Genomic DNA, 20,309 nt, shown 5'->3' with positions numbered 1-20,309 from the left:
TGAAGTGACTGATTTAGGTAGTTCTGGGGCTGCTGTGTAGTAAAAAGCAGAACATGTTTGCATGCCACACCACTTTCCCCTACACTGGTTTCTAAGAAGCTGTCGGGAATAAAGCATCATTGGTTGTTAGGCGCCATCAGCTGGCAGTGTGCTAGCAACCAGTGATGCTATGCAGCAGACAGCATCCTAGCAACCAAGAGTGTTTTGCAGTCCAGGGGCTGAACACTACACTGAGGATGGAGCATGTAGTATAGAAACTCTGGCCTCAGTACTGCCAGCCCCCCCCCCCCCCACGTGACAAATTCATGTACATGTTTTTGACTTGCATGAATCTGGCGCTAGTTGCAACATTTTTCACACTAATGTATGACAAGTCGCTTTTGTGTGCTTTATGAATTCCAGGGATTGAATTGTGAAATAAAATAACTGTCTTGGAGGAAGTGCTCATTTCATACTAATGTAGCGCTCACCCCCGAAGGAGCCGCTGATTAGTTTGGGATCGGCTTACTGAGTTATCTTCTTGACTTGGTCTAGGGGTGATTTCTGTGAGTGTGAATAAAGAGCAAGTGTCCAGACATCAATTCAGTTTTCAATGCTTTATTCCAAGGCCCAACACAGCCGACATCAACATGGCATACGACAGAGAAAGGTTGATTAGCGTAGGGAAACTTTAGTATCAGGCCTTGCATATGAAGAGAGAGCAAGCCTGCTCTCAGCAATGATATAGCTCAATTCGTCGCCACCCCAATCAGGGTGGGTAAAGTGCCCCCGGACAGGCGGTTATCTCAGGCCTGGCAGCCGGAGCGTCACTTGCGGATCACTGGGAGGAAACAGACCTCTGCCACAGGCCTGACTCAGGGCCTCTGCCACAGGCCGGACAACTTGGGATTTGTGAGATCAATTTGAGCAAATCCTCCCAGTTAGTTCAATCAGTGTCACCCACTGACAGCTTGAGCATACCTGTCATATGGTGTGGTGACCGGATCCCCGATGGTTCGTCTAGGCCTCCTGGACAACTTCTAGTTCTAGGTTCCCCCGAGCCGATCCCCCATCGCACAGCCTCCAGCTTAGGATCCTTTCAACAGAAGGTTGGGACCCAGAAAGTTGCTGGGGCCCCTCTCAATGTCAGGATGAGGCTCTGCATGGTGCACAACCTCCGCGAAGCAGGCCACGGTGGCGGGGCCCATGGATGCGCGTACCCTGAAGGTGGGCACCGCACCTGGAACTCGGGCCCCACATAGAACAACCCGCCAAAAGCGTCTGCCCCAGATATATCCCCCTCCCAGCATTCCCAACGAGGGAAGAACTCCTCTGATTGGCTGCTGGGAGAAGGTGGGTCTGTCAGAACCCCTCTAGCGCCAACCGCTGCCCAGGGGTGATAACATACCCCTGGAGCGCGGACTGACCTACAGGACCGATTCTGAAGTGGGCAGCAGCCTGAGTTTCCATAAATCATGAATGGAAGTAAAACTAACCCTTCCATTCCCAACTAACTTTAGTGTAGCGCCCGCACTGAAAGTGAGGGGGGCGCTACACTAAAATTTCACACCAGAATCGTATTTATGTTGTGAAATAAAAAAAATTCAGAGAAAATTATCATGAGATAAAATAAGTTATCAGTCTCAGATCAGTCACTGCCTGACGAAGGGGCTTAGTACCCTTAAATGCCACACGTTGGGGTTGATTTACTAAAGGCAAATTCACTTTGCACTACAAGTGCAATTGAAAGTGCAGTCACTGTAGATCTGAGGGGAAGCTCTGCCGATTTTCTCATCCAATCATGTACAAGCAAAAATAATGTTTTTTATTTTCCTTGCATGTCCCCCTCAGATCTACAGCAACTGCACTTCCAAGTGCACTTGTAATCTTTTCTATACACATTTAATTAAAAAGATCGTCAGGAAACAAATCTGCTACCTGAACATATGTGAAGCCGCTTTCATAGCATTCATGTAATGGGCAAATCTGTGGCCATTCTGACAGGTAAAGCTCAGACACTTTCTGATAGAGACAAATCCCTCTTATTATGCAGTGTGCTATGATGAAGGGGGTGTCATCACAGTGCCTTCTACTATCACTTCTTGGCTCTGACGCCAACTGACACCAGGTATTTTGTGGTGGCATCCATGGAAGATAGAAGAGCAAGGCAGTGATGTGAAGGCGAATACATGGTGGTCTGGGGATGGGCCTTAGGCCCCTTTCACACGGTCGGACCGTTCAGGTTCACCTGTAAGTTTTGACAGCGGACCTGAACGGCCGCTCCATGCGTGCCTATAGAGCGTCGGATGTCAGTGGAGACATGTCCGCTGACACCCGATCCGCCAAAATCAGACGTATGGCGATACGTCCCCATCCGTCCATGGCGGATCGGATGTGATCTGATGAAAACGGACATGCTGTCAGTTTTCATCAAATCTCTCCATTGGAGAAAGTGGCGCTGCACAAGCCCCTCCCCGCTCAGTGAGCAGAGAGGGACTTGTCACCCGCCAGATCAGTGGAGAGATCTCCCGCTGAGCTGGCGGACTCTATAGCGACGGAGTCCGCCTCGTGTGGAAGAGGCCTAAAAGCTGAACTCCAGGAAACTTGAAAATTCCCCCTTTGACGCAGGGTTGTGCCTTAACTGCAAGAGTTGACTGCTCTAGGCGGTATGGAAAAGTAAATTTCCTTATCCAATCCTCCATGTTGCTAGGCCAGTCCCCACAACTTCTTCTCCTCCAGGATCTAGCGGTCTAGGGTCCTGGCATACTCAAGACCAATACAGGGTCTATAGCTGTAATTGGACTTGAGGGAGCTGATGGACAGCCCACTGCCAAAGCATGGGGAGTGCGATCTTCCAAGGAAGCAGAAAATCGGGTAGGAAAAACTGCTTTTGGGGCTCGTTTACACTTGCAGCAAGGGCTGCCACTCCTCTGAAAAGCAATCTGCAATTGGGTTGCTTTTCAGGTGAGTTTCACAGGTAGTGAGGAGGCCATCTGTCACCTTCTTACTGCCTGTTTTAGCCCCCTAACTGGCACACTACCATACCACAACCACCTGCATTGCAAGTGCTTGTGAGGCAGTAGGTGATTTGCGGTCTATGGCACCCGGTTAGTACGTGATTTGCGGTCTATGGCACCCAATTAGTATGCGCGCCTCAGCAGTCATGAACTATTTAAATCACAGCATTCAGCTCCAAGGGGCTCTATGTACTGTGGTGCCCAGATTGTGCCCAGCATTCAGCTCCAATGAGCTCTATGTACTGTGGTGCCCAGCATTCAGCTCCAAGGGGCTCTATGTACTGTGGTGCCCAGATTGTATAAATTACAAGGTGCAATCGGTGGCACCAAGTTACTAAACTGTTACTACTAGTGACACCCAGCGATCAGTATGAGTGATACATTGTCACCCCTCTAGGACAGCCCTGGCACTCTCTGGTACTGCCCAGCCATGAATAACACTGGGTCAGTGAACTCAATCCTGACTGTGTTGATGACCAGGACATGGGCGGCGAAGGGGCGTACACACTAGCAGTGTCGCCTGAGCGCTCAGCAGCCGAGATCCGATCTACACACCCCGCTGTACAACATCCGCCCTGACACTTTGGAGAAGCACAGATTGCGCTAAGCCACGCCCTCCCGTTTTCATTATTGGCCAGTCCGCACACGTCATGACACCCTGCAGAGTGTGAATGCCTCCTTGTTACCATGGTGATGGACGCTCGCTCAGCAATAATAATCACTGAATCCGAATCATGCGGCGATTGTAGCGGAGCCTGAGACCATAGAGAGGGGAGAATCCTGATTGAATCACAGCTCGGGGCGCTGCTTCTTCACACGGTAAAGGAATACAATCCTAAGTACATTACTTACATTTACTTAGAGCCGAGTCCTTGTCAGCCAATCTATAATTATTTGTTCTGATCAGTGTCCAGTGACATCTAATACAATGAATTATTCTGCCAAATATAAATCTGTGTTCTTTATACAACCAGGGCTGGTGCAAGGATTTTTGACACCCTAGGCTAAACCTTATTTTGCCGCCCCCCCCCTGTGGCTCCACCCCTGACCCCACCCTCTTTTCTCTGCCCATGTATACCCCACCTTTTTAATGAAGCGCCCATTAATGCAGCCTCACCAGCACCCATAAATGCAGCCTCTCCAGCGCCCATAAATGCAGCCTCTCCAGCGCCCATCAAATGCAGTCTCACCAGCGCCCATCAAATGCAGCCTCTCCAGCGCCCATCAAATGCAGTCTCACCAGCGCCCATCAAATGCAGCCTCTCCAGCGCCCATCAAATGCAGCCTCTCCAGCGCCCATCAAATGCAGTCTCACCAGCGCCCATCAAATGCAGTCTCACCAGCGCCCATCAAATGCAGCCTCTCCAGCGCCCATCAAATGCAGTCTCACCAGCGCCCATCAAATGCAGCCTCTCCAGCGCCCATCAAATGCAGTCTCACCAGCGCCCATCAAATGCAGTCTCACCAGCGCCCATCAAATGCAGTCTCACCAGCGCCCATCAAATGCAGTCTCACCAGCGCCCATCAAATGCAGCCTCTCCAGCGCCCATCAAATGCAGTCTCACCAGCGCCCATCAAATGCAGCCTCTCCAGCGCCCATCAAATGCAGTCTCACCAGCGCCCATCAAATGCAGCCTCACCAGCGCCCATCAAATGCAGCCTCACCAGCGCCCATCAAATGCAGCCTCACCAGCGCCCATCAAATGCAGTCTCACCAGCGCCCATCAAAAGCAGTCACACCAGCGCCCATCAAATGCAGCCTCACCAGCGCCCATCAAATGCAGTCTCACCAGCGCCCATCAAATGCAGTCTCACCAGCGCCCATCAAATGCAGTCTCACCAGCGCCCATCAAATGCAGCCTCACCAGCGCCCATCAAATGCAGTCTCACCAGCGCCCATCAAATGCAGCCTCTCCAGCGCCCATCAAATGCAGTCTCACCAGCGCCCATCAAATGCAGTCTCACCAGCGCCCATCAAATGCAGCCTCACCAGCGCCCATCAAATGCAGCCTTTAGCAGCGCACACCAATGCAGCCTCACCAGCACCCATCACTGCAGCCTCTCCAGCACACATCACTGCAGCCTCACCAGCGCCCATCAAATGCAGCCTCTTCAGCGCTCATCAATTGTAGCCTCACCAGTGCCCATCAAAGCAGCCTACAATCAATGAATGTTTTCTTGCTTCTATCCATTTGGGACACAGACACAGTCCTCCAGCGCCGCTGCGCCTCTGACACTATGTGCAAACAGAGCGGCGGCTGTCTGCTGAGACTTAGTTGCTTGCTGCAAAAAGAAGAGAGTAGGGACACCAGTGGCTTTGGGCGCCCTAGGCAGCAGTGCGCCCTGGACGGCTGCCTAGTTTGCCTAGTGGTAGCACCGGCCCTGTACACAACAGTGTGTGTGATGTTTATACCCCCCCAATCATTATATAGTCCCAGGGTCCTCTCTCTCTAGGGCTGCCAGGCACTCCTCTGGCCCAATGAATAGTCTAGCAGAAGTAGGCAACCTCAGCACTCCCAGGAGGCATTGCAAGACTTTAACAGCAATAGGCATGACTCCAAAAATAAGAGGGGATGATGGGATTTGTAGTTTCTGTACAACTGGAGTGCAAAGGCTGCATACAGCCCCATACACATGGTCGGACTTTTTGACAAAAAAAATCAAAATTAGCAAGTTTTCAAAAAAATCCGACCGTGTGTACGCTTCATCGGACAAACTTTTTCAGTTTTCATCAGACAAAAGTTCGCTCTGCAAACGGACAAACTTTTTAGCAAAAAAAGTCCTACGGTGCAAAGTCCTATCATGTGTACATAAGTCCATCGGACTTTAGTCCAAAGTACAAGCACGCATGCTCAGAACCAATGTTAAAATCAACCAACACTAGCAGAAGTTGACCAAGGGGTGGTGGAAAAGAGCTGAAAAAACACGTAAATTTGGGTCTGAACTACGATCTGAACTCAGATCCTGCATTTAGGTCTGCGCTCAGGTCTTCACATAAATCCTGCAGTCAGATTCTGCATTTAGGTCTGCGCTCAGGTCTTCACATAAATCCTGCAGTCAGATTCTGCATTTAGGTCTGCGCTCAGGTCTTCACATAAATCCTGCAGTCAGATCCTGCATTTAGGTCTGCGCTCAGGTCTTCACATAAATCCTGCAGTCAGATTCTGCATTTAGGTCTGCGCTCAGGTCTTCACATAAATCCTGCAGTCAGATTCTGCATTTAGGTCTGCGCTCAGGTCTTCACATAAATCCTGCAGTCAGATTCTGCATTTAGGTCTGCGCTCAGGTCTTCACATAAATCCTGCAGTCAGATTCTGCATTTAGGTCTGCGCTCAGGTCTTCACATAAATTCTGCAGTCAGATTCTGCATTTAGGTCTGAACTCAGATCCTGTACTCTGGTCTGCGCATAAATCCTGCACTCATGTCTGCACATAAATTCTGTACTCAAATCTTGCACTCAGATCCTGCGTTCGGGTCTGCACTCATATTCTGCATTGGGGTCTGCGCTCAGATCCTGCACTCAGGTCTGCGCTCAGATCCTGCACTCAGGTCTGCGCTCAGATCCTGCACTCAGGCCTGCGCTCAGATCCTGCACTCAGGCCTGCGCTCAGATCCTGCACTCAGGCCTGCGCTCAGATCCTGCATTCAAAAAAATTGGGCCTTTGGTTTTGGTGGCGCCAGAACACTGTAAGCCCTCACAATTACTCTTGTTGGGTACAGGAATGGACTCTGCTGTGAAATATATCAAAATTTTGAATTACATGCCCCTGTCAAACGGGCAGAAAAATTGGGCCTTGGGTGGTGGTGTGATTGCCGCGGGAATCGGCCGCTAGCGGTGCGGTATTAACCCCCGCTAGCGGCCGATAAAGGGTTAATACCGCCCGCAATGCGCCTCTGCAGAGGCGCATTGCGGGCGGTATTGCCGCGGTTTCCCATTGTTTTAAATGGGAAGGAGCGGTATACATACCGCTCCTCTCACCGCTCCAAAGATGCCGCTGACAGGAGATTTTTTTCTCTCCCGCCAGCGCATCGCCTCAGTGTGAAAGGCCTTGGGCTTTCACATTGAGTAGGCAGTGAAGGAGTTTTTCAGACGGTATAGCAGCGCTATTTTTAGCGCTGTACCGCCTGAAAAACTCCTCAGTGTGAAAAAGGCCTTACACTTCATTAAAATAAGCAGTTGTAGGCAATCTTAGGGGAGAGATAACAGCCTGATTGGATGAAGACTAAACCCTAGCAACAGCTGGACTACTATGCCAGTCATTATACAAATTAACCCAAGACATCCAAATTAAAAAAAATCTGTGTTTGTGTGTATCAAATATACTCTAAAGCAGCCAATCTTAACCACAGTTCAGTTGAACCCTAGTTTCCTCCAGAGGTCACTAGGGGTACCTTGATTTGTGGAAGAATGACTTCCCTTCTCATACATAGTTCCAGGAACAACATAACTTGGCAGAGTCAGTGGAAAGCCACCAATGATCTTTTTTTAGATGTCTGTAGGGGTGGCATTCTTCTCATTGACCACCAATGTAAGGAGGTGCTTCACTATTAATATATATTTTTTATTTTTGATAATTATTTTGTGACTATAACTGAAAATATATTTTTTCAATTCAGAGCCTTTTAATGTTTAAAATGATACAACATAATCTAGCTCTGCCCTATTCGTTAAAAGAAAAGGCTTTACTTTGGCTTTGGCTTTACTTCTCTTGTAGGTCACAGGTATGCACTTCGTTTTGCACTCCTGTGATCTGTTTTCAGCTGACAACGGGCTAAAGTCCTCTGTCGGCTGATGTCACAGAACCAGTCCAGGATCGTTCAAGATCCCAACCATATGGTCAGGATCCACTCAGATGCCCGGACTGGCAGCTGGTTCAGGCACTCAGCAACACGCTGAGAGCCTGAACCAGCCCCTCCCCCCTCCACAGCCCAGTGCTCCAAAGGTGCTGGAGCGGCAGATCAGAGAGCCGGTGACTGACAGCCCTGGCCTTCTGCTCAGAGCGGAGGGGAGAACTGAGCGATCAGCAAAGTATAATCGCTCGGTCCTCACTGTAGAGCTGCATTCACCTAGGTGAGTAGAAATGTTTGTCCATACTTCTCTTTTAATCTTTTCATTTATATTATATTTGTAACTTACTGATAATTCTAATTTTTAACAATGCTTCCTGAGACTTAAAAATGATTTCAAGTGTGATTTCTTTGGTGAGTAAGGCTGTTCTTAGAAATAATAGATTTCATTTGAATTACAAAAATGTAAATAATAATAGTCTCGTTCCCTATGCAATTAAAAACAAAATATAAATGTATTGAAAGTATATATGGCTCTGATAAGTATTATTTATTCTTTGAACACTTTTGGTGCTTGCGATTTAGGGCCAGATTCATAAAGACTTACGACAGGCGTATCAGTAGATACGCCGTCGTAAGTCCGAATCTACGCCGTCGCAACTTTAAGAGTATGCTCAAACTGAGATACGCTTAAATGTTGCTAGGATACAACCGGCGTAAGTCTCCTACGCCGTCGTATCTTAACTGCATATTTACGCTGACCGCTAGGGGCGTGTACGCTGATTTACACCTAGAATATGTAAATAAGCTAGATACACCTATTCACGAACGTACGCCCGGCTGTCGCAGTAAAGATACGCCGTTTACGTAAGGGGTTTTCAGGCGTAAAGATAAACCACCAAAAAGATGGCGCAGCCAATGTTAAGTATGGACGTTGGAACCGCGTCAAATTTTTCAAATTTTACGTCGTTTGCGTAACTCGTCCGTGAATGGGGGTGGCCGTAATTTACGTTCACGTCGAAAGCATGACGATTTGCCGACGTCATTTGGAGCATGCGCACTGGGATACGTCCACGGACAGCGCATGCGCCGTTTGTTGGAAACGTCAAATACGTGGGGTCACTAGTATTTTACATAGAACACGCCCCCAACCAGCCTATTTTGAATTAGGCAGGCTTACGCCGGCCCAGTTACACTGCGCCGCTGTAAGTTACAGCGCAAGTTCTTTGTGAATACAGGACCTGCTGCTCTAACTTACGGCGGCATAGTGTATCTGAGATACGCTACGCCAGCCGAAATCTACCTGAATCTAGCCCTGTGTGTGTTTTTTTTTTTTAAGAAATTCAGCATAAGTTTTATAGCTTATGTTGCATTCTTATGCAGGGGATAAACATGTGAAAGGTCTCCTCGGAGTTTCATGAAGGAACTTTGCCCGAGGTCAGTATTTTTTTGTAAATTCATACATGCTTGTTGCCACAGCAACCATTTTAGGGCAGAAATGGGCAGAAGAAGCCCTAAAACGGACTTCTTGTGTGGAAAAGACTCACTGTTTGGCATGCAAGCATCTGGAACACCCCCATCTGTGACGGCATCCTCCACCAACTGTGATGACTTGGGCTATCTTGGCTCATTGGTAGCGCCAGTGAGTCTATTCCACACCAGAAGTCAGTTTTAGGGCTTCTTGTGCCCACTTTTTATTGAAAACAAAAGTTAAAATATCACATACTGTAAATGTCTTCCCAAGCAGGGGGTTCTCACCATCAAAATTATGCTCAGACTTGTGGCTTTTTTTGCAGCTTCTCTCTCAGGCATCCTGCCTTGGTCCTCCAGACCAGGGATTGTCCAGACCATCAAACACACACTGTCCCTGGCGCTCGTGCACAACACGTTGTACCTCTGTCAGCTCTAACTTTGTCTCCTGCAGCTCCCAGCTGCTACATCCTCGCAGGGTCTGCCTTTCTCTGTCCTCACTGTCCCAGCCTAGACAGCATGGAGCACCGTGATCCTCACATCTCCCCTCCAATAACTGACCCAGTTGGCCCACTAACCTCTACTCCCAGCCCTAACATAAGCCCAGTGCACCCCTGGCTCATTAGTGTGCCTGTTTTCTGCAAAACATGGCCTAAACTGACAAAATAAACAGTGGCATTGGCTCGCCTCTCCACAGGGCATAACCGCAGAGTTTTTTTTTTTTTTTTTTTTTTTTAATGTTTTTATTTGTAAAACAGGGATAAGGCCGCGCGGGCCGACAAGCAAAAGAAAATACATCAGTACACACAGTGCACGCAGTGCATCGAGTCACACTTCAACAGAACACATTGCATTAGAAACATTGCTACCTTCCCCCTCGGAAGCCCCCCCGCGGGCCGCCAGCGCCGGTAAGGGCCCGCGTCCCCGGGGGAAGGCCCGAAGGCCGCCCCGCGCCAACAGCCCGTGGCGGCCCCCAGGGAAGGGGAGGAGGAGCTCCCCAGCCTGCGGTAAAACATCATAGCAACATGCTCGGACCGCGCAACCGGCCCCAACTTTTCTTTTTATACAGGAGGGCCCCCAGGTGGGGGTCGTGAAAAAAGGTCAAGGGTAGAGGAACAGAGCAGAGGTGTAGCTCGGAAGAAGGAGAGGGAGAAAAAGAGAGCGGTCGAAGATAGGGAAAGAGAGAAGGGAGTAGGGATTAATTCTTCTAGTCGCCCGCCCCTCCGTAGGGAGGGGGGGGGGGGAGTCTCGCATGTAGCGCTCCGCGCAAGCACAGAGCCGGTCAGGGACTGGAGGGCATCCGCCCACAGGCATATGTTCACACGTCCGTTGAGGGCTCTCTCAATGCCTGGCCCTCAGCCGAGTAACCGCAGAGTTTTTTAAACATATCGGCCCGGATTCAGATAGCAGTTATAACGGCGTATCTCCGTATACGCCGTCGTAACTCTGAGTTGCGGGGTCGTATCTATGCGACTGATTCATAGAATTAGTTACGCATAGATTTCCCTAAGATCCGACCGGCGTAAGTGTCTTACACCGTCGTATCTTGGGCTGCATATTTACGCTGGCCACTAGGTGGCGCTTCCGTAGATTTACGCGAGAAATATGTAAATTAGGTAGATACGCCGATTCAGAAACGTACATCCGCCCGGCGCATTTTTTTACGTCATTTACATTAGGCTTTTTCCTGGGGTAAAGTTACCCCTGCTATATGAGGCGTATCCTATGTTAAGTATGGAGGTCGGGCCAGCGTCAAATTTTCCGTCGATTACGTCGTTTGCGTAAGTTGTTCGCGAACAGGGCTGTACGTAAGTTATGTTCACGTCTAAAGCAATGACGATTTGTGCCGTAATTTCGAGCATGCGCACTGGGATTCTTTCACGAATGGCGCAATGCGCCGTTCGTAAAAAACTTCAAATACGTGGGATCACAAGTTTTTTCTGAATACGGAACTTGCGCCCTAATTTACGGCGGCGTAACGTATCGGAGATACGTTACGCCCGCCGATAGATACACTATTGTATCCGGGCCATCAATTTGATCTTATCCACAGTTTTCCCTACAAATGACTACTTTCCCAAATTAAATTTATAGCTGTTGAATATCTCATTTATTTATTTGTTATAATCAGGGGTATAAAAATATAACATGTAACCAATGTTTTTTTTTATTTTAAATTTGGTAAGTGTAAAGGAGTGTAATGATTTCATATTAATATTTTGTACATTTCTATACAGGCAGCAGGTAGAGTGCGCATCGACTCAGTGTGAAAAAACACTCAGGCTTTCACACAGGGGAGCCGTTTTTCAGGCGTTTTACAGGCGCTATTTTTAGCCTGAAAGCACCTAAAAAATGAAAGGGTGTGAAAGGGGTCTTAAAGGGTTTGTAAAGGTTTTTTTTTTTTTTTATCTTAATAGCTTCCTTTACCTTAATGCAGTGCTGTTTTCATGTCCTCATTGTTCGTTTTTTCTCTCAAGTTGCTGTAATTCTTCTCTGATCTCCACACTTCCTGGTTGTTTCCTGATAACCACAGTACTGGGAGCTTTCTCTCTGTGGTACTAACTTCAAGGAGGTGTGATTACTGTGTGTCTAAAACCCCTCAGCACCAATCCGTTTCATTTTCCAAACCATCACTGCCCTGTATTGCCTCTGTGGCTCTGTACAGCAGAGAGGCAGGAAACAACATGCAAAAACTAAACTAGAAACTGCAGGTACATTATATGATTGATTTTTATCTATTTTTAATTGTTTTTAAAAGGAATCAGTTAACTATTATGGGCCATATTCTCAAAGAAGTTATGCCGGCGTATATGGAGATGCGCGGCGTAAGTGTAAAGATGCGCCGTCCTATCTATGCGCCGCAGTCACAGAACCAGATCCGCCAGAAACAAGGCTTCTCCCGTCCGTCTTAACTTTTTTTAAGTTTACGCAGCGTAGGCGCATATTTCCGCTGATGGCATCCTGCGCTGCCATAGAATTAGTATTCAAATATGCAAATGATGTAGATGCGCTGATTCCCGAACCTACGCGCGATCGGTGTAGGCTGTGCACGTAAGACGAATAGCCGGCCTAAAGTTACCCCTCATAAAGCACGGGTAACTTTGCTCCAGACCTGAGTAAGTCAGCTTGAAAGCAAATACAGCAGCACCATCCCGGACGAGCTGAGCAACCACACTTATAGGACAACACATTCGTATGCCAACATGCCAGGGGCAGGCGTGGTCTTAGCACTACTAGTGTGTGCAGAGGCCGAGGCGCGTAGAAGGAGGAGGGCACGTAGAAGGGCAGGTGAGAGGATATACCCACCGCGCATTAGCCTCTTTGACATGGGTGATTTGGATGTTTCAGATTCAGCCCTGATGCCATCCTGGAAATTACCAGAGCCCTGCAGGATGACATCACCAGCCCAACACACCGCTCACATGCAGTGCAGCCACTGGTGAAGGTCCTGGCAACACTGCATTTCCTGGCCACTGGTTCTTTTCAAAGAACAAGTGGAGACGTGGCTGGGATATCACAAACCAGCATGAGCAGATGTGTGCACCAGGTTGTCCCTGCAATCCTCAGACGCATGTCCCACCACATCATCAAACCCACCCAGGAGGACCTGCGGCTGAAGGCAATGCGTGAGTTCTGCCTAATTGACGGATTCCCACGCACCGTGGGGGCCATTGATTGCACACATGTGGCACTACAGCCCCCCCCATGAGACAGAGCACATTTAACGCAATCGGAGCATTGGCATTCAATCAATGTACAGGTGATAGTGGATGCCCATGGCCTCATATGGCACGTCCGTGCCAAACACCCAGGATCCAGCCATGACAGCTTCATATTCCGTCAAAGCGACATCCCAAGACAATTCGAACAGAACATGTATGGGGACAGCTGGCTGGTTGGTGAGTGACATGGGTGTCAGGTATGACTGTCCCCCCCCATGATGCAGACATCACGAGGGGCACATGCATGACTAACATCCTCCTGTCTTTTCCCTTCCAGGTGACTCTGCATATGCACTGGGACCCCATCTCATGACTCCAAACCCCAGGAGAGAGAAGATACAATGAAGCACACGCACGCACCCGTGGAGTGGTGGAACACACATTTGGCCTCCTTAAGTCCCGTTTCCGATGCCTGGATAAGACTGGGGGTACCCTGTTGTATTCCCCAAACTTCGTGTGCCAGATCATCGCTGCATGTTGCGTGCTGCACAACTTCGCAGTGAGAAAGGGCCTGGAGATTGACCTACGTGATGACCTGACCCCTGAACCAGACAATCCCCCCCTAACCGAGGGTACCCCATCTGCTGATGGTACAGCAGTCAGGAGATGTCTCGTGGAACGAATCTTTGAACGTTAAACACACACATTAAACATGGCACAATGAGAATGCACGCATGCACACCACTGTGGTCCCTAGCACACACACCCCACATGCACATCACATTGGATTAGACCAAAGTACCCCACATGGTACTAGGGAGCAGCAACGCCGCGTCAAGGCCCCAATGATGTTGCTGTCCATTCATACGTCATTCATACGGACCTGGGGAGAACTTATCGCCAGCGACCGAGGGTGACACCCCTTACTGGCAGGAGTGTCACCCCCCCCACATTCACACACCATTCACACTGTACTCTGCACTACTGCCTGTGTGCAGCACCCAAAAAAAAAAAAAGCTCTTAACCAGAGCAAATAATATTAAAAAAGCTCTTAACCAGAGCAAATAATATAAAAACAGCTCTTAACCAAAGCAAATAATATTAAAAAAGCTCTTAACCAGAGCAAATAATATAAAAAAAGCTCTTAACCAGAGCAAATAATATAAAAAAAGCTCTTAACCAGAGCAAATAATATAAAAAAAAGCTCTTAAACAGAGCAAACATAAGTTAAAAAAAAATCACTTGCCCTGGTGCGGGCTACGCCTGGTGCCCAGGTTCCTGGCCCTTACTTGCCTGGGGGGAGCCTCAGTTGGGGGGGTGGGGCATCAGGTGGAGGAGCATCCCCAGGTCCCTCCCTGGCTGCCTGTCTTCCCTTCAAAGCCACCGCTATGCGGGTGAGCAGGGCCTCCTGGGAAGCTGTCTGGGCCTGTACAGCCACTCGAAGGCACCTGACCTCCCCCACAAGTTCAGCTGTGGTCGTCTGCAACTCCCCCAGGCTAGTGACTGTGGCTGCGCTGTTTCCAGCGACATCTTGGAGAGCATCTGGTACTGCTCCCGAGGAGGCCAGGCTGTTGGATAGGCGCCTCAACTCCACCACAAGTTCCCCCATATGGCGGCTCTGTTGGTCCTGCTGCCTGGCAAGATTTTCTTGCAGCACTCCTGCCGCAACCCTTGTCCTGTGGGTCGCCTTCCTGGGGGGCTGGAGATGTGGTGGGTTTGGGATGGTCCTGCCACCACATGAGAATCCTCCAAAAAGAGGAACACCTCCTGATCTGTGTGGACCACCTCCTCATGGACCACATCCTCATGGACGACCTCCTCAACCACCTCCTGCGCGGAGGACTGCCCACTCCCCTCCACCAAGGCCTGTTGGCTTCCCAGGGGGTCAGCCATAGAAGCAGGATGCTCAGGGGATGAGCTCAGATGGACACTGGCAGCATCTGATGGCCCCGCTCCCTCCTGCACACCTGTGGATGACACAAAACATTCACATGTTGGTGGACCCACACACTTGTCACATGTCCCCCCCCCCAAACATGCTACACACCAGATAGAAGATAAAACACACTTACCTGTCCTCATGGGCGGCTCACTTGAGTCGTGGCTCTCCAGGCCCTCCACCTGCTCCCTCTGAAGGCAGCGGGCAATCACTTGCTCCTCTTCTGTGAGCCGAATGGGACAGGGTGGCCCCCCTCCAGTGCCCCTGGAATGCTTGTTAATGGTGGCAAGCTTATTCCTCACCACACCACGCAGGTCATTCATTTTTTTTATGTCCTGGGGGGTCCTGACCTCATGGCCTAAGGCCCCATACACACGATAGAATTTATCCGCGAATACGGTCCAGCGGACCGTTTCCGCGGATAAATCCTCTCGAGGATTTCGGCGGATTTTCATGCGATGGAGTGTACACACCATCGCATTGAAATCCGCGCCGAAATCCTCTGGCGATGACGTGTCGCGCCGTCGCCGCGATTATGACGCGGCGACGTGCGCGACGCTGTCATATAAGGAATTCCACGCATGCGTCGAATCATTACGACGCATGCGGGGGATCCCTTCGGACTGATGGATCCGGTGAGTCTGTACAGACCAGCGGATCCATCCGTTGGGATGGACTCCAGCAGATGGATTTGTTCTGCATGTCAGCAAATATTCGATCTGCTGGAATCCATCCCAGGGGAGATATATCCGCGGAAACAGATCCGCTGGCATGTACACACCATAGGATCTATCCGCTGAAACCCATTTGCTGGGATTTATCTGCGGATGGATTCTATCGTGTGTATGGGGCCTTAGGCATTGACCTGTGCAGCAATTCTCCTAAGGATCTCATCCTTTTTTGTCTTGCTGGTGCTGCCACTATCTGCACCATGGAGGCGAGCATCGTATCTCTCCATCGCAGAGACAATGATGGCCCTCTCATCTGGGGTGAAGTTTTTTTTTCTTCTCTCCTTCCTGGGTCCAGGCATTGCAAAGCTAAAGATCCAAATCTCACCACCAACAGAATAAATGGAGTCACTTTGCACTCGTTGGGCGCATGTGGTGACGCTTTTATGCACTGGGCCGGCCCAACTCAGCGGGGAGTTACGCCTAATGTTGGTTTGCGCATGCGCAGAGGGTGGGGCACGTCCGGCGCATGCTCCGTTCGGTCTGGACATTATTTGCATGGGGTCACGGTTCATTAGAATGCTTCACGCCCACTTCCCTCCTACCGTCACTTGCGCCGACTTACGCCGACACATTTAAGTTGCGCGAGCGCATCGTAGGACGCATGTGGTCCGGGAATATGGGACAGCTCTCTCCAAGTTAAGCCGGCGTAGCGCATCTGAGATGCGCTACGCCTGACTAAATATGCGCCGATCTACGAGAATATGGGCCTATGTCTCTATACCCTGTAAACAGTCATTTCAGCATAAATTTTTTATTTTATTTACAACTCCTTTAAGCTTTGACAATAAAATCTGGAAGCTGATTGGTTTTTATGCACAGCTGCATCAGATTTTTCACCCGTTTTAGTAAATCAAATGGCTGTAGCTGTCACCTAATAAAAAAAAACAAAAAAAAATAACTTTATTTTTGTTTAATTATTTTTGGCTTCTGGGTTTGACTTTCTGGCTTCTGAATTGTAATTGCCCACTCAGGTTATTATAGCATAAAAGTGTACAAAATTCTATCAAAAGAGCCTGACTGTACAAGTGTTGAACAGGTGCCACATCCCAATGAATATGTACAAAAAAACAGAATGGATTGGGGAGGGTAAAAGGATAATGCAGGGCCCAAGGCTGGCAGAGAGTAGCAACTCTCTGCCAGCCTTGGGTCTTGCATTATCCTTTTTGTTAGGCTACTTTAGGTTAGCCCTATGATTACTTCAATTTTTGTATACACTATGAAAACCTTCCTTTGAATTGCATCCTGATTCTTGGATGTGTGTTGAGCTTCTATTGGCATCTGTATTTGATCTTTCTCCATAAACATTGTAAGATATATCCATATGTTTGATTTTGGATTTATGTCTTCATATATAATTTTGTATAGTGAGTCACTAATTGCTCTTTGTCATGTAGTGCCTATTCCTTGTATTCCTCCACAAAGAACCCCCTGAAGAAGACTGCCTTTAGTCGAAACGTTGGGGTTTTGTTGTGACGATATGTTGAATCAGAATAGGATATGTTACAGTCCTCTATTGTAGATATTAATATTTTGTGTCTGGAATATGTTTTATCTTTACATGAATTTAAAAATGTTTGTATCAATAAAACTTTTGTTTTTATATATTTACTCAAATGTAAATGTTTGTTGGATCCTTCAAAGTCCCCTTCCAAATCCATTCTGTTTTTTGTAAAAAAAAAAAAAACTTTGTGAAGTTTGGTATGTATTCATGATAAACTTTTATTTTTAAATTAGCAGATTTTATGAAGATGAGCAGCACCAGTGAGGAAAGGTCAGAAGAAAGTGACTCTTCTGCAGAAGAGGAGGATGATGTGCAGGCAAAGCCTTTGTATGCTTTAGCTCCTATAGGCACTCAGGAGAAGAGCCCAAAAGATGTGTCTGCAAGTCCAGCCTTTCAGTGTTTGGATGAGGTAAGGAAGGAATTTTAAAGATATTTAACATAGCATTTTGATAAGGAGGGCAAGTGAATGACAGCCTTGTGCACAGTGGCCCAGATTCAAGTAGATTTGCGCTTTATTTGCGGGGGAGCAGGGCAACGATTTTGCCCTGCGCCCCCGCAAATAATTTGCGCTACCCTCGATTCACGGAGCAGTAGCTCCGTGAATTGCGAGGGCGCGCCGGCAAATTTGCCCGACGTAACCGCGCGCAAGTTAAATGATCCGGCCGGGGGCGGGAATCATTTAAATTAGGCGCGCTCCCGCGCCGAGCGTACAGCGCATGCTCCGTCAGGAAACTTTCCCGACGTGCATTGCGGCAAATAACGTCGCAAGGACGTCATTTGCTTCAAAGTGAACGTGAATGGCATCCAGCGCCATTCACGAATCACTTACGCAAACGCCGTGAAATTCAAATTTCACGGCGCGGGAAGGCCGGCTATACTTTAGCATTGGCTGCCCCTACTATTAGAAGGGGCAGCCTTGCGCTAAAGTTGCAGTACGGAAACTCCGTACCTGGCTTGCGCGGGGTCCGCGCAAGCTTGTGAATCAGTGGTAGTATGCAATTTGCATACTACACGCTGATCACAATGGGAGCGCCCCCTAGCGGCCCACGCAAGAATGCAGCCTAAAATCTGCGAGGCATAAGAGCCTTATGCCGCGCAGATTTTAGGCTGCAGTCGGTGTAACAAGGTTCCTGAATCAGGAGCACTCGTTACACCGGAGCAAGTAAGCAATTGCGCCGTGTAACCTATGGTTACACGGGCGCAATTGCTTCTTGAATCTGGCCCAGTGTGTAAAAGTAATTTTTTTTCAAGAACTTGCAATATTTTTTCCCACCACATGATGGCAATAGTAGCTTGAGCTACTCCAATCTTTTTATCATGTTCCATGTAGCCCCCATAGCTATGTGAACAAATGTTTAAATATTTTTCATATTTTGGGAAGCAGACATTAATATTTGATCCAATAAAATTAAAAAAACACAGGCCTATGAATCTGTTTCAAGTTATCGCAGGCAGTTATCCTGCTTTCCAACTATGACTACATGCTGCTATCTGACGCTGCATTGAATTGATTACTGGTTTATGCTGTAAGGTTTTCCTTCGGAATATATTATATAGGAGGGGGAGGATCAAGGAAAATATTTGTCTCTGGTTTACTCTGCAGCACTTTTATATTATTTGAATAACATGGCAATATACTACAGGTGTGGGAATTATCTGCATGGAAGGTATCTTGTAAACTTTCTCTGATTAGAATTCATATTATGTGCATCTGATAATCATATTCTCATTTATTGTTCAAATAGGATGAAAATATGCCTTCAAGGGGCACATCACCACATACAGTGCCTTGAAAAAGTATTCATACCCCTTGACATTTTCTACATTTTGTCATGTTACAGCCAAAAACGTAAATGTATTTTATTGGGATTTTATGTGATAGACCAACACAAAGTAGCACATAATTGTGAAGTGGAAGGAAAATTATAAATGGTTTACAAAATGCTTTACAAATAAATATGTGAAAAGTGTGGCGTGCATTTGTATTCAGTCCCTCTGAGTCAATACTTTGTAGAACCACCTTTCACTACAATTACAGCTGCAAGTCTTTTTGGGTATGTCTCTACCAGCTTTGCACATCCAGAGTCATTTTTTTCCCATTCTTCTTTGCAAAATAGCTCAAGCTGTCAGATTGGATGGAAAGCATCTGTGAACAGCAATTTTCAAGTCTTGCCAACGATTCTCAGTTGGATTTAGTTCTTGGCCATTCTAACACATAAATATGCTTTGATCTAAACCATTCCATTGTAGCTTTGGCTGTATGTTTAGGGTCGTTGTCCTGCTGGAAGGTGAACACCCGCCCAAGTCTCAAGTTTTTTGCAGGGGTTTTCTTCTAAGATTGCCCTGTATTTTGCTCCATCCATCTTCCCATTAACTCTGACCAGCTTCCCTGTCCCTGCTGAAGAAAAACATCCCTACAGTATGATGCTGTCACCACCATGTTTCACGGTGGGGATGGTGTGTTCAGAGTGATGTGCAGTGTTATAGCGTTTAGCTTTTAGGCCACACAGGCTATAAAGTTTAATTTTGGTCTCAGCTGACCAGAGCATCTTCTTCCACATGTTTGCTGTATCCCCCACATGGCTTCTCACAAACTGCAAATGGGACTTCTTATGGCTTTCTTTCAACAATGGCTTTCTTCTTGCCAGTCTTCCATAAAGACCAGATTTGTGGAGTGCACGACTAATATTTGTCCTTTGGACAGATTCTCCCACCTGAGCTGTGGATCTCTGCAGTTACCATGGGCCTCTTGGCTGCTTCTCTGATTAATGTTCTCCTTGCCCAGTCTGTTGGTTTAGATTGACAGCCATATCTTGGTAGATTTGCAGTTGTGCCATACTCTTTCCATTTTGGGATGATGGATTGAACAGTACTCTGTGAGACGTTCAAAGCTTGGGATATTTTTTTATAATCTAACCCAGCTTTAAACTTCTCCACAACTCTATCCCTGACCTGTCTGGTGTGTCCCTTGACCTTCATGTTGCTGTTTGCTCACTAAAGTTCTCTAACAAACCACAGAGGGCTTCACAGAACAGCTGTATTTATACCGAGATTAAATTATGCACAGGTGAACTCTATTTACTAATTATGTGACTTCTGAAGGCAATTGGTTCCACTAGATTTTAGTTAGGGGTATCAGAGTAAAGAGGGCTAAATACAAATGCATGCCACACTTTTTACATATTTATTTGTAAAACAAAAAAAATGAAAACCATTCATTA

At 47.7% G+C, this 20,309-nt stretch overlaps 1 protein-coding gene across 2 annotated transcripts in view; it reads left to right on the top strand.

Annotated features, from left to right (window-relative positions):
- Nucleotides 1-3,646: 3,646 nt before the first annotated feature.
- CCDC146 (coiled-coil domain containing 146) overlaps nt 3,647-20,309 on the top strand; it is a 150,147-nt gene continuing 133,484 nt past the window's right edge. The window contains exons 1-2 of one of the 2 annotated variants that reach the window (XM_040343470.1): nt 3,647-3,815; nt 17,325-17,497. In XM_040343470.1, coding sequence (XP_040199404.1) covers nt 17,330-17,497 — 168 coding nt within the window. In that variant the 5' untranslated portion in view covers nt 3,647-3,815; nt 17,325-17,329. Of the gene's footprint in view, nt 3,816-17,321; nt 17,498-20,309 lie in introns of both variants that reach the window. The other variant, XM_040343471.1, reaches the window with a different exon arrangement.

This window comes from Rana temporaria, chromosome 3 (genome assembly GCF_905171775.1).
Source record: "Rana temporaria chromosome 3, aRanTem1.1, whole genome shotgun sequence".
Taxonomy (NCBI): domain Eukaryota; kingdom Metazoa; phylum Chordata; class Amphibia; order Anura; family Ranidae; genus Rana; species Rana temporaria.
This window is presented reverse-complemented; position numbering and strand designations above follow the sequence as displayed.